The following is a 13,280-nucleotide window of genomic DNA, read 5'->3' as shown; positions in this document are numbered from 1 at the left end:
CTCCCTATTAGTGTTTCCAGTGCAGGCATGCCATAGGGACATATAACCCTCGGTGTTACCCCCCATTGAGGGGCTGTGAGACTGGCTTGTGCCTTGGTGTCAGCTGGCTAAACTCCTGGCTGCTGAGAGCCTTTGAAGTCTCTCTCTGGACTGAATTGAGAGCAAGAGGGAGTGCTGTGGTCACAGGTGCGTTGGAGTTTTTTGAAGGAGTCATCACACATACGGAAATGAGAAACCTGATGTTAGTCTAACTGAATTCCCAAAAGTTGTTCAGCAAGGCTTTAAAGTAAATGGCCACAGATAAAAGGGAGAATCTTCTAGCAGGCAAACAATAGGTTAGAGATGGACACAAGGGGTTGGGAAGGAGTTTGTATTTTGAGGGTGATCCCTCCCTGAGGAGTCTCATAGGACTCTGCTGGTGCTCGTGCTGTTCTACACATTGAAAGTTGTATGAGTGGTGATATCAAAACTTTTCGTATAACTGTTATTCATCATATAACAATAGACTGCAGATTGTTGTAGTAGGGCGCAGTGATGGTGACCAGGTGATAAACTGGCAGATGAAGTTTAGTGTTGTTAAACACAAAATAGTGCACATAGGATTCTTGTTCTTGTTCCCTTCCAAACTCTGGTTTAATGATGGATATATACTACTGGTTGGATAAAGGATCTTTGAGCTGCAACAGATACGTAATTAAAAATGTCATCATAGTGTTCAGTAACAGTCAAAAAGCAAATTAAATGTTAGGTATTGTTTGGAAAGGAATGAAGAACAGACCAGAGAGCATCATTAGGCCACCATTTAGGTCATGGTACAATTGTGCTTTGTGGTTTGGGACAACAGACTCCAAAAAGCATGTAGTGCAGTTAGGCCCAAAGGAGGGTGAGTGGCTAGACGACCGGAGGTTTGGAATGACTTACTTATGAGGAACTGAATCTTCTCCCCACAGAAGAGGAGGACTGAGGGGGAATGATAGAAGTTTGTAAAGTTCTGGTTGATACGGAAAATAAACCGAATGTTCATGTCTTACAATACAAGCACAGAAAGGAATGAATAGAAAATAACAAATGGTAGGTTCAGAACAAAAGAATAAAATTCATAGCTCTCATAGTTAACACGGAACTCATTCCATGTTGTGAACATCAAGAATCTACTGGATTCAAAAAGTAGGTGGACAAACTTGCAGGAGGAAAATCTGTTGAGGAGAGCATTATCTTTAACTCTGAAAATCTGTGAGCCCTAAGTTACAGCAGGGTGGGGAAGGATGCTGGAGCATTATTGCCACATGCCTGCCTTGCTCTTAAACTCTTCCCTGGGCATCAACTGTTCTGACACCAAGGGCTGAGCTAGGAGTTTTCCTGGTCTGATCTGGAATAGGCATTCCCATGCTATGTACACTGAGCCCACAGGTAACTTTCAGGTGCTTTCACAACAAAGAACCAGCTTCACTCTTTTGGGAGAGTCTTTGTTGGTACACAGTGATCTTGAGTTTCCACATGTTCTTGCCCAGGGAGGACTTGTCTTGCACAGGATTGCTTTGCTTGTCAGAGTTCAGTGGAAGCTTAGTTTTTTGTGTTCCTAATCTCCTTCCTGTCCTGTTTAGTGACTTCTGCTCCAAAGTGAAGAACACAATCTACTGCAATGTTGAGCCATCTGACTCCAACATGCTATGGGAACCAGAGTTCATGATTGACACTATTGAAAATCCATCTGCACATAACTTTACATACACCAACCTGGGCAAGAGCCTCAATGAAAACCCAGCCAACCGCTACAGTTTTGTCTGTAATGCACTTATGCATGTGTGTGTGGGACACCACGATCCAGACAGGTGAGAGGCAGAACTTTCATGGTTCTACTGAGATAATAAAATCTTTAGGTGAGGCCTGTAGCCAGTAGCCAGAAAGCCAGTAGGCATTCCTTGGCTGTCTTGGGGTGTGAGGAAGGAGGAGCCAAGGCTGGGGTCCCTTAGAGAATCACTGACCTGATGGCGTGCATGAGTAGCAAAGTTGACCCTCTGCTTTTTTCATTATTTAACAGGGTGAACGACATTGCTATCCTGTGTGCTGAGCTAACTGGCTACTGCAAGTCTCTAAGTGCCGAGTGGCTGGGTGTGCTCAAAGCTTTGTGCTGTTCCTCTAATAACGGGACCTGTGGCTTCAATGATCTCCTCTGCAATGTTGATGCAAGTGCAAACATTCAAAAGGGGAAAAGGAATTGAAGCAGGAGTGGAGGGATCCCTTGGGAGAAGGCAGAAATGAACAAGGGATGGAGGCTTTGTCTTCTGAGGACAGGGGAAAGGCTTTGAATACCGGGGCTACCTTTTGGTGTTTGTTGCAGCCTGGGCTGATCATGGACATTGACCTGGGGTTATGGGTCCTTCTACCCCCCAGCTTCTAGGCAAGCTGAGGAACTGCTGACAGAGGGAATGAGGCAGAGGCTGTTGTGATCACTGGCTGGTCTCCTCTCTTCCAGGTCAGTGACTTATCTTTCCATGATTCCTTGGCCACCTTTGTTGCCATTCTCATTGCCCGTCAGTGCTTGCTGCTGGAGGACCTGATTCGCTGTGCTGCTATCCCCTCACTCCTCAATGCTGGTGAGTGCATCACTGCAGAAAGCTGGTCTTAGTCTCAGTTCTGGCCTAAAGGCCTGTGCTTAATGCATACTCCATGAACCCCATAGTTGTGAAACATGCCTCCAATACTACTTTTATAGTGTGGTACTTAAGAATTGAATGTTTTGCTTTAGAGGGTTTCTGGACTTTTGGTTTCTATCAAAAACTGGTTGTGCTAAGGTTTTTCAATGTCTTGCTCTCTGGAATTTGTGTGCAAGCTGAAATAAGCACAGAGAGATGTTATCAGCCACACTGTCCAACCAGTGTCCTCAGCTCTGAACTCCAGCAGTACGCCTCCCACTGCTGATATGGTTCAGCTTAGCATTTTGGCTAGAGCTGACTGATTGGGCCTACAGTGCCTGGGTCACTCTACCTTTACTCTGCCACCAGCCGTCCTAGCTTTGCTCTGGGGATTGCAGCATCCAGACTCTGACAGGGTGAAGCTGGGAAGGTGGAGCAAGCAGGATGCAGTGCATGTCATTGGGGATAATACTGATGGATTTGCTCACTTGCATGTTAATTGCTGCACATGCTCCATATTTGTAAATACAATAAGGCTGTTGCAGCTTCTCAACTGGCTGCTCCAGGGCACTGCACTGTGAATAGCTTTTGGATTGAGAGTCAGCTGTCCCAGTGCTTAAGAAGTCTTGGCTGACTGTTTTCTTTACATAGCCTGCAGTGAACAGGACTCGGAACCAGGAGCACGTTTGACCTGCCGGATTTTACTCCATCTGTTTAAGACTCCACAGCTGAACCCATGCCAGCAAGATGGCAGTAAGTGAATGAAAGTAGAGCCTTTCTTTATTGTGAAAGTACTGAGGCTCTTGCACCCCAAGAAAAGAGATACTGAACCCTATGATTAGGGATCATGACCTGCTTGCTTTGAATAAAGCAGGCGAAGCCTGATACACTGCTTTCTGCAGAGGACAAAGAACAATATCTTTTCATTTATGTCACACCATGGTAGCCAGGCATGTTGGGGAGGAGGCCCTTGGAGACAGGAAACCAGCCAGTAGAGGTGGCCTTGCCGTCACTAAGCCATTAGAGTAATGATCACTTCTTTTTTTATGTCTAGAGCTTTGTATAGCCTCTTAACTTGCTGCCAGAAGCTGCTATTTTACAGTACTCCCTTTTTGTCTGACGATGGAAACAGTCCAGGAAGCTCTTTTCTTGGCTCCTCATCAGTATCCTGATAGCTCAGATCTCTAAACCCAGCCTGTATTCTAGGTTAGGGTACTGTTGGAGCTTGGAGTTCATGACGGTTCATGACACTGCTCCCCATTTGGATTTCATGGTTCAGTTGTCACAGTGTGATTGTGATACTTAATTAAATTGACTCCATGTTACAGTTGGGAAAAGGACTAGCCTCAGGATTCTCTGAGCTGGATTCTATGGTACTGGCTGGCACATAATTCAGTCAGCTCTGGAGCCTGTGCCTTTCTCTCTTGCTGGGTATTGCCCTTCTCCATTGTCCTCTTTGCAGACAAACCCACGGTGGGAATTCGCTCTTCCTGTGACCGTCACTTACTGGCAGCTTCCCAGAATCGTATTGTGGATGGAGCTGTCTTTGCAGTGCTGAAGGCTGTCTTTGTTCTGGGTGTGTACCTGTGTTAGCCTGAACCTGTAAGAATGTATTTTAGGGAGGTGGGAGAAAGACACTGTATTGCATGTGTTGGCTGTACAGAAGCCAGAGGAAGATGATCTGTTTTGGTGGATATATGGCTTGTCTGAAGCCTTTTGGTTGAGCTGTAAACATGCTTTGTATCTCTTAGCTGCAGAGAGATCACTGATCGCAGAGAGAGTTTACAAAAGCTCAAGATGTTTTGTGGGTCAGGCTTTGGGTTTAGCATTGATGATTAACTGACACTTGTGCTTTCCTTGTAGGAGATGCAGAACTGAAAGGCTCTGGCTTTTCCCACCCTGGAGGTGTCGATGATCTCATGGATGATGAGCTGGGCACCAGGAAGGCCGGTGGTAGGGTAGTAACTGTAGAAACAGCTAGCTTGGATATTTATGCCAAGTATGTACTAAGGAGTATATGTCAACAGGTGAGTCTGTCCCATCTCTAGGTTTGTCCTTATCCCTTCTGCAGACAGGTGTATCACATATGACTTTCTGCAGATTGGGTTTGGTGGGTATTTCTTTGAAAGATCAGTAAAGAACCTGCGATGGTTCTGCCACGTGATGGCGCTAAGGATTGCTCACCATTAACAAAAAATAGAGAGGCAAACAGTTTATCAAGAATTAGGTGTTGCAGTATGCAGGGACTGCACATCCCCATTGCTTTGGCAACAGCACAGGGCTCATGTCCAAGGAGGGGAGTGCTGGGAGTGGTTTGCTGAGATGTGTGCTGGAGGCAAAGAAGATAAGCATGAGAAAGCTTGTGGAAGTGATAAATGGTGTCTTTCAGAATGCAGCTTAAGTGTTGCTTTGCAGCTTGGCTGTTAATGTATCCCTGGGCTTTGTAGTGCCCTGTTTAGTTAATTAAAGGAACAACAACAAAAATCTTTTGCTTAGCCTAATCTGACAGCACTAGTATTTCTGTTCCTTTGTGGAAAATTGACATTTGAAGAACTGAAACCTGTCTAATAAGGTACTTAGTTGCAGAGTGGAGTGGCTGTTACCACTACTGTATGAAAATGGGTGTTGAAGGGTGTCTTTGGCCTTGGTTGCAAATTTATTCTGTTAACAGGAAAGATGCAGAATTACAATTTGAAACCTGTATTCTATATTACTAATGTGTACACACAACACATTAGTGCTGTGTTGTCCTCGTGCTTTGTGATGCTGTTGTTTATTAATTGGGTCACTATATAGCAATGTTACCAGCCTGCTAAAGAAGAATTGGAGCCACCTATTTATGAGCATAAATTCAACGTACTTGGTGTTACTGAGACCTGACTGTAGCATTGACAGAAGTAGATATTTCCTTGCTGGTCCCAGTCTACGTAGGAAGGACTCACAGTAAGTAGAGAGCGTGTGTGTGTACAGGAGGGAGTAGCAGTGTCGGATATCACTACTCATACCAATTGTTGGCAGCACTGATTATGTAGAAGTGAGCATTCCAATAGACACCAGTGAGTACCACCAGATTGTGCCAGAGCTCCTGCAGGGTTCCTGCAGCTATAAAGGGCTGCTAAAATGATGTGTGTAATATTAGCACCTCCAGCGTGAGCGGTGGATGCTGCAGAACTTGCACTATAAATTTTCAAATGTCTGTAGAATGCCTTAAACTATAGGTTGTGATTTTTCTTCATCATGAGGGGGTGGGGAAGAGGAGCAGATTATAGAATTAAGTTAAAGGTTTCTTAGGTGCAAATGATTATGATGTAGTTGCTGGTCTTCCCTTTAGCCTGTTTAAATTAATAAATGTAATTTAAAAATGGCGTTTTGGAAAGGCCAAAATGGCCTTTTGAAAAGGTTAATTTCATAGAGTTGTGATAAACCACAGTGGGAACCAAGAGGGAGGCTTGAGTCAAAGGTGCTAACCTGAATCTGGTGACTGGGATGGTGGAGTTGTCCATAGCGCTTGGAAAACGTGTTCATAGTGCTCTCCTGTGAAGAGGCAGATGAGGGGCTCTGTTTCAGTAACATGAAGCCTGCGGAGGCAGCTGTTTTGTAAAGAATTGTTGCAGAGAGAGAGAGAGAGGGGCTAGAAGTCCCTCAAGGTTGAAGATGGCAGTTGACTTCATACTTATTTGTGAGATTATACCAATAAAGTGGATAAGAGACAAAGTCTGAATTCTTGTAGGAAGCTGAGCAAGTGACAAAAATGGTCTTCCCAAGGACATGCATATTACGTGTGCAAGGAAGAGAAGTTTCAAAGATTATGATGTAGCGACACTGAAGGGGAGAAATGCAATAGGCATTGGAGAAATCACCAGATCACATGTATTGGCAAAGTGGAAACTTCATCTGGGATGAAGATCTAGGCTGTGGTTTCACAAGGATTTCAAAGCAGAGATTTAGCCTTTCCAATCTTTGTGCTCTACTTAGTGCTTAGAGTGCTGTCTGCTGCTGAGAGGGACTGTTCCCAGCTTTCTAGTCTTAGCACCAGCACCTGTGCTTCACGAACTGGATCCTCATCTCTTCTCCTCTGGTTGTCACTTCTCAGTGGAAGAATTCTCTGATCAGGCTTGCTCTGCAGCTGCAGAAGTGCCTATATAGCAGTCCTCTGTAGATTTTAATTTCATGAATTTGCCTAATTGATTTTCAATATGAAAAAAATCCTGCAGTAACAAATGCTGCAGTTTAGCTGTAAATTATGTGAAGAAGCACCTACCTCATGTTTGTTTTGGAAACTGCTGCCTTTATTATTATGATACATTTAGGGACCACCAACTGAAATTGAGAGGCTGACAGTAACAGTTTTTTGTCTACCTTCTGTACATGATTTGTGACTTTATAAATGGCTTGCATCCAGTCAGTTGTTTCCCCTTCCAGGCTTTGAGAAAGTCATTGGTTTTTGCTAAGGATGGCAGTGTGTTTTCCATCACTATTTGAAAATTAAGGGGTGTGCTTTTCCCTAAGACATGTTCTAGTTTAGCCTTAGCTGTAGCCCTGAATTATTTAATTTAGGACAGCTTCAGGGCTTTGTTGTGCAGGAAATAGACCAAATAATTTTAAGTGATCCCTTCTGATCTTTTGAGCCCAAGCGGCAGTGTTGATGGAGCCTGGGCATGGCAGTGACTGTGTTACTGTTAAATGAGACCAATATTTTATCAAAAGAAACAGCAGCTACTGTGTTTCACCACTGCTGACTTGTCAAAGTTGATGTTTCCTCTGTTGTGATTGCTGTGCTGTGCCTGACGCCTGCTGAATCAGGATAGTACAGCTCATGAAGAGAAATTATTATCAGGCGTAACTGCGTACTAATAAGGTTTCTATGAATTTGACATGTTCCCTGCATCTCTCCAAGGTTGAAAGCAGGGGTGCTGGTTTGGAATCAGACATCAGTTTGACTGTGCTGACTCTGCCTTTGTCTTGCAGGAGTGGGTAGGTGAGCGATGTCTGAAGTCCCTCTGTGAAGACAGCAATGACTTGCAGGATCCTGTCCTGAGCAGCACACAGGCCCAGAGGCTGATGCAGCTGATTTGTTATCCACACCGGCTGCTGGACAATGAGGAAGGAGAAAATCCTCAACGGCAGAGGATTAAACGCATCTTACAGGTGCAGGCTCCTGGCAGAATCTAAGAGTGTCCTAGTAATTTTCTAATGTAGTGTTAGAGTGGGGTTGTCAAAAATGGGGTTGTCAAATGTCCCCATTATCATGGGAGCTGAGGGTGTGGGTTGACGTAGTTTGAACTGAGATAAGGACTCATATGAAGTATGTGTGCATGTGTTGCAGAATCTGGACCAGTGGACCATGAGGCAGTCCTCGCTAGAGCTGCAGCTCATGATTAAGCAGACGGCAAATAACGTGAGTTTCTGCTCAGAGGAACCATACAGGGATGTGTGTTGCCAGTGTTGAAGTGGCTGCTTGTGAGGTGGTGGGGAGGTGGCCTGGCAGAAGTGGGAATAGGGAGAAAGTAAACAGAGAGGGAGTCAGGCTTGTGAAAGCTAAGCATGAGAAGGATGCAATGAGTCTGAGACCCAAAGAGCAGCAGCCGTGGGGGAGTTGGCAAACTGGGTTTGTACTGAGTTGTGTTGAAATGTGCAAGCCCTGTCAGTGGGTGCTCTCAGAGAAGGACTTGGCTGTCTTTTCTTCCCTATCTCCAGGAGATGAACTCCTTGTTAGAAAATATAGCTAAGGCCACCATTGAGGTATTCCAGCAGTCAGCAGAGACCAGCTCTGCTAGCTCTGCTGGCAATGGAGTCAACAGTATCAGTAGCTCAGCAAGTGCTACGCCTGCCAGCAACAAATCCAAACCCATCCTCAGGTAGGTGTAGTCCCAGCATGCAGCTGCCTCGTAGACAAGTTTGAATCATAGGCTGGATTGCAAACTGCTTTTCTCTCCTGTGTTGTCACAGCTCCCTGGAGAGATCAGGAGTGTGGCTGGTGGCCCCTCTGATTGCCAAGCTTCCAACATCAGTGCAGGGCCATGTGCTGAAAGCTGCTGGAGAAGAACTGGAGAAAGGACAACATCTGGGGTCATCATCCCGCAAAGAGCGGGACCGCCAGAAGCAGAAGAGGTGAGTCCTGGGGAAAGGGCAGGCAATGCTCGCTGTGCTGATCCCCCAGCTTGGAAGTATAGCTCCATCTCGGTTCTCTCTGCAGCATGTCCCTCCTGAGCCAACAGCCATTTCTGTCACTGGTGCTAACATGCTTGAAAGGACAGGATGAGCAGCGGGAAGGCCTCCTCACCTCTCTGTACAGTCAGGTCCAGCAGGTAGGTGTCTTGCTTCTCCCCTCACTTTCCTCAAGGGCTCGCTCCTCCAGCAGGCAGGCTATTGGGCACGTCCTTGGGGATGTTGTCTGTCTGATTATATGCTCAATAAGGCAAAGATCTTACCCTGGTTGGTATAGGGTGCTTGAGCTGATCATCTCTGAGTGACTGGACAGGGAGCAGTACAAGCTGCTCTGTGTAAACTTCAGTGTACAGCTTGTGAGGTCTGTTCTCTCTTCTAAATTTCTTAGATTGTTACAAATTGGCGGGAAGATCAGTACCAAGATGACTGCAAAGCCAAACAGCTGATGCATGAGGCCCTGAAACTACGGCTGAATTTGGTGAGCAGTTGCAGAAAAAGAGCTTAGCCATATGGGGTGAAGAGTTGTCTGCCTTTTTTCCTTTTTTTGGAACACGCACATACTGGAGGGGCTATATATGTCCTGAGGCAAGGAAGTAGGAGAGGCACTTGTATTGCTTCTGGGTCTTGAGCCCTGAGTGGGATAGGGTGCATGGAAAAACTCCCTTCCTGTATTTCACCAGGATGAAATCCACAGCCTTGGTCTCTGTTTTGGAGATGTACCTTCTCATTTCAATGCTTTCGCAGTCCACAGCACTACTATTTGCATCTGAGGTTTGTCCTGCTGACTGCAGTCTCCTTCAGCTCTCAGTAGGAGTTGCTGTAGCACAGAAGCTGCTCTGGTTTAGGCTCATTTCTCACTTTTAAATCTTAGTGTTTCTTCATGGTGTCCTTGTGATTAAACTACTTTTCTCTGCTAGGTGGGGGGAATGTTTGATACAGTTCAACGCAGTACACAGCAGACGACTGAATGGGCTGTGCTTCTCCTGGACATCATCAGCAGTGGCACTGTGGACATGCAGTCAAACAAGTAACTTTCTGGCTGACTTCTGATCCATACACTTCCCAAGGGAGGCAGTCGTTAGCATGGCCCCTTTTCTCATGTGAGCTAGCTGTCTCTCTAGACGATCTGTCAGAAGTACTGTGACAGCTGAAGGAGACTTTGGAATAATAGCAGGCTACAACCTAGGTCCTAGTATCCCAGTGCAGCCTGACATATCCAGAGCAAACTTGGCTTTCCAGATGCAGAGAGATAAGCAGGGGAGAGCTGAGTCTGGACCTGCTTTTTGGAGAAGCTGAATGGATAGACAGAAGGCCAGTCTTAATCTGTGATACTGCACTTGAGTCAAGTGTGAACACCCTGTGGTGTATAAGCAAAAGGAGGATTAGTCTGGGAGGTTAGTCTGAAGAGCACTTGGCACTTCTGACTGTAGACAGTACTCTTGGCAATCTAATGTTTGGTGTTACTATGATGGCAGAGGCTTTATATCTGCTTCTCAGGTGACTTTGACCTTTCTGCTCTGACCAACAGTGAGCTCTTCACCACCGTATTGGACATGCTGAGTGTTCTTATCAATGGCACCCTGGCTGCTGATATGTCCAGCATTTCTCAGGGCAGCATGGAGGAGAACAAGCGGGCATACATGAATCTTGTCAAGAAACTCAGGGTGAGGGACACCAGGCCCTGTATGGGGAGCAGTGCGTGCTGTGTCGTGGTTGTCCAACTATGCAGATTTATCTGTGTCTCACAAATGGTGCTTGTCCTGTTGCTGCTATTCAGATGAAACTGTGAGGGTGGCCCCAATGGCTCTGTAGGGCTGAAGGGTGCAAAGGTGAGAGGTAATGAAGGGATGAAGGTTGACACCAGAAGAGGCACAGGTGGGCTTTGGATGATTTTTCCTGAGCGATTCTTCAAGTCTTCTCTATTCCACTTGTACAGAAAGAGCTGGGGGACCGGCAATCTGACAGCCTGGAGAAGGTTCGACAGTTACTGCCACTTCCCAAACAAACCCGAGATGTCATCACCTGTGAACCTCAGGGATCCCTCATTGACACCAAAGGCAATAAAATAGCTGGATTTGACTCCATCTTCAAGAAGGAGGTAAGTGAAGCTTTTTTGTCTGCCTCACAGCTCCTGAGTGCAGGAGCTTTGTCCTCTGATGCCTTGAGTCTACACAGCTTGGGAGGCATCTGTATGCAGCGCTGTATTGCCTGCTGAGCTTGAAGTGGCTGGCTGCACGCAGACAAGCTTGGCCATCTCCAAAAAGGGCAAAGCTGGGTGTTAATGCTGGGCAACGCACGCTGCTATGGCCTGAGAAGTTATTTAAGCTTTGGTTTTGTACTTATGGCTATATAAAGCATAAAGAGAAACTCATAATCCCTGTCATGTGAGTTACTGGGCAATGCCAGTGTGCAGAAGACTGGCAGAGATGGGATGAAGGAGACTGGCAGTTGTTGATGAAGGCCTTTAGAAATTACTGCTTTGCCACGTGGAAGAGCAGGGCCCACTAGTAAGGGCTCAGGCTGTTTACTGGGACATGTGGAGTAGAGCCTGAAGAAAGCATAGAGTTTCCTGTACCCTTGTAGGAGAAACAACAGGGACTTGGAGGTTCTTATCTCTTTTGCTTTAAAGGGTTTGCAAGTCTCTACAAAGCAGAAGATTTCCCCTTGGGATCTGTTTGAGGGCTTAAAGCACTCAGCCCCCCTGTCCTGGGGATGGTTTGGGACAGTCCGGGTGGATCGCAAGGTGTCTAGATTTGAGGAGCAGCAGAGGCTTCTTCTGTACCACACGCATTTGAAACCCAAGCCCCGCAGTTACTACCTGGAGCCATTGCCGCTGCCCCCTGAAGAGGAAGAGCCTCCTACACCTGTGGCTTTAGAACCAGAGAAGAAAGCTGCAGAACCAGCCAAGGCTGATAAAACAAGCTCCAATCCTGCCACCTCTACTGAAGAACGCAAGAAGAAACAGAGCAAAACCAAGAAACGCAACCAATCTGCCAGCAAAACTGAGGTAACTGACTGCCCAACAGCTATGGATCTCCCGTATCCACCCCTCCTAGTCACAGAGCACTCCCTTGAGCCTTCCTGAGGAGCCTGAGAGTGGTGTAATGGTGAAGATGGGATGTGTTTCCTCTCAGCTGAGAGTGCTGGAGCTCTATCCTGTTCTCTCTAGCCTGGGGCAGGGCAAACATTTTCTTAATCCCTGATGGGAGGGAAGGAGACTCCCCAGCTCAGATAGCATCCCAGGCTTTCTCCTGTGGACTTTGCAATGCTTTCATACTCTTCAGCCATTCATGAATTCCCAGTGCACATTGATCTTTCTTACTCCTTCTTTGTCTTTGCAGGATTTTGTGTTGGGCCCTAGCCGAGGGGTTTCATACGGAGTTGGTATGCCTACAGATCTCTTGCATCACCAGTCAGGAAGCACTATGTCGAGGCTGGCATATGGACAATCACCAGTGGGTCTCTATGCCCAGAACCAGCCTCTTCCAGCAGGTAGGCACACAGGAGCGGTGAGCATATTGCACCTTTCTGGGAACCTCTTGTAAGAACCCCTTCTGTGAGTTGGTCCTATGCAGGCCCCTACGCTTTCCCCTTTTGCCTGTCGTGGGTCTAGGTACAGTGATGAACAGTCATTCTGGAGCTACAAGGCTCAGCAATAGCATGTGACTAGTCAGCCTGTTTCTCTTCCTCTTGCAGGTGGCCCTCGCCTGGATACGTCCTACAGACCTGTACGCATGCCACTGGGGAAACTTGTTCAGAGTCGTCCTCCCTATAGTGGTGTGCTGCCTCCAGGGATGGGGAGCATGATGGGCATTGACCCCTCCTACAAGCCAGCAGTGTACAGACAGCAGCCTCCAGTGTCCCAGGGACAGATACTGAGGCAGCAGCTTCAAGCAAAGTTGGTAAGTCAGAGCTGTGCTCTTGCTGTTGCTGGACCCCACAGTACAGCAAGCCCAAGCTGTTTGCTGGGGCTATCCCTTCTAGCCAGAAGTTTCCAACCCTGTCTCTGTTTCTGCCCTGGAAAGATGTTGCCTCTTGTGTCTATTCCTCTGGTGCAGCACTGTGTTTGCCACCTGCTTTGTGGGCCCATGTCACTGACAGTTGGTGGAGGCTGTCAGTGAGGTGCACTGAGGTATCTGTGGCTGTTGGGCAGTGAGAGGGGCACATCTTGGCTGTGGGGTGGTAGGGATATTAGTTGCCTATTTGTCCCAAGTCGGGGTGAGGCAGAAGTCACTAGCATCTGCATGCTGTGCAGCAGCCTTGTAGATTTAGCAGTGAAGCTACTTGTCTGGTTTGGTGGGAGCTGCCGAGAAGAGAGCAACAGTGTCCTGCCCTTTGGAGATGTTGAAAAAAGTGTTTCTCTGTTGCATTCCAGCAGGGTCAAGGCATAATGGGACAGCAGCCTGTGCGCCAGATGGCTCCAACCCCATCCTATGGAGCACTGCAGCCCTCCCAGGTAAGTGGCAGTTACCGCAG

The 13,280-nt window shown here is 46.9% G+C and overlaps 1 protein-coding gene across 3 annotated transcripts in view; it reads left to right on the top strand.

Annotated features, from left to right (window-relative positions):
• MED12 (mediator complex subunit 12) overlaps positions 1 to 13,280 on the top strand; it is a 37,655-nt gene that overhangs the window by 17,473 nt on the left and 6,902 nt on the right. For all 3 annotated transcript variants that reach the window (XM_075513429.1, XM_075513427.1, XM_075513426.1), the window contains exons 21-39: positions 1,605 to 1,832; positions 2,042 to 2,186; positions 2,477 to 2,597; positions 3,288 to 3,389; positions 4,099 to 4,212; positions 4,500 to 4,663; positions 7,605 to 7,784; positions 7,963 to 8,034; positions 8,334 to 8,494; positions 8,586 to 8,747; positions 8,833 to 8,944; positions 9,193 to 9,282; positions 9,722 to 9,831; positions 10,333 to 10,468; positions 10,741 to 10,902; positions 11,434 to 11,811; positions 12,146 to 12,296; positions 12,501 to 12,706; positions 13,180 to 13,260. In XM_075513429.1, the coding sequence (XP_075369544.1) occupies positions 1,605 to 1,832; positions 2,042 to 2,186; positions 2,477 to 2,597; positions 3,288 to 3,389; positions 4,099 to 4,212; positions 4,500 to 4,663; positions 7,605 to 7,784; positions 7,963 to 8,034; positions 8,334 to 8,494; positions 8,586 to 8,747; positions 8,833 to 8,944; positions 9,193 to 9,282; positions 9,722 to 9,831; positions 10,333 to 10,468; positions 10,741 to 10,902; positions 11,434 to 11,811; positions 12,146 to 12,296; positions 12,501 to 12,706; positions 13,180 to 13,260 (2,875 nt within the window). The remainder of the gene's footprint in view (positions 1 to 1,604; positions 1,833 to 2,041; positions 2,187 to 2,476; positions 2,598 to 3,287; positions 3,390 to 4,098; positions 4,213 to 4,499; positions 4,664 to 7,604; positions 7,785 to 7,962; positions 8,035 to 8,333; positions 8,495 to 8,585; positions 8,748 to 8,832; positions 8,945 to 9,192; positions 9,283 to 9,721; positions 9,832 to 10,332; positions 10,469 to 10,740; positions 10,903 to 11,433; positions 11,812 to 12,145; positions 12,297 to 12,500; positions 12,707 to 13,179; positions 13,261 to 13,280) is intronic.

Source organism: Mycteria americana, chromosome 10 (assembly GCF_035582795.1).
Source record: "Mycteria americana isolate JAX WOST 10 ecotype Jacksonville Zoo and Gardens chromosome 10, USCA_MyAme_1.0, whole genome shotgun sequence".
Taxonomy (NCBI): Eukaryota; Metazoa; Chordata; class Aves; order Ciconiiformes; family Ciconiidae; genus Mycteria; species Mycteria americana.
The sequence above is the reverse complement of the archived record's forward strand: the minus strand, read 5'-3'. Positions and strand labels throughout refer to the sequence as shown.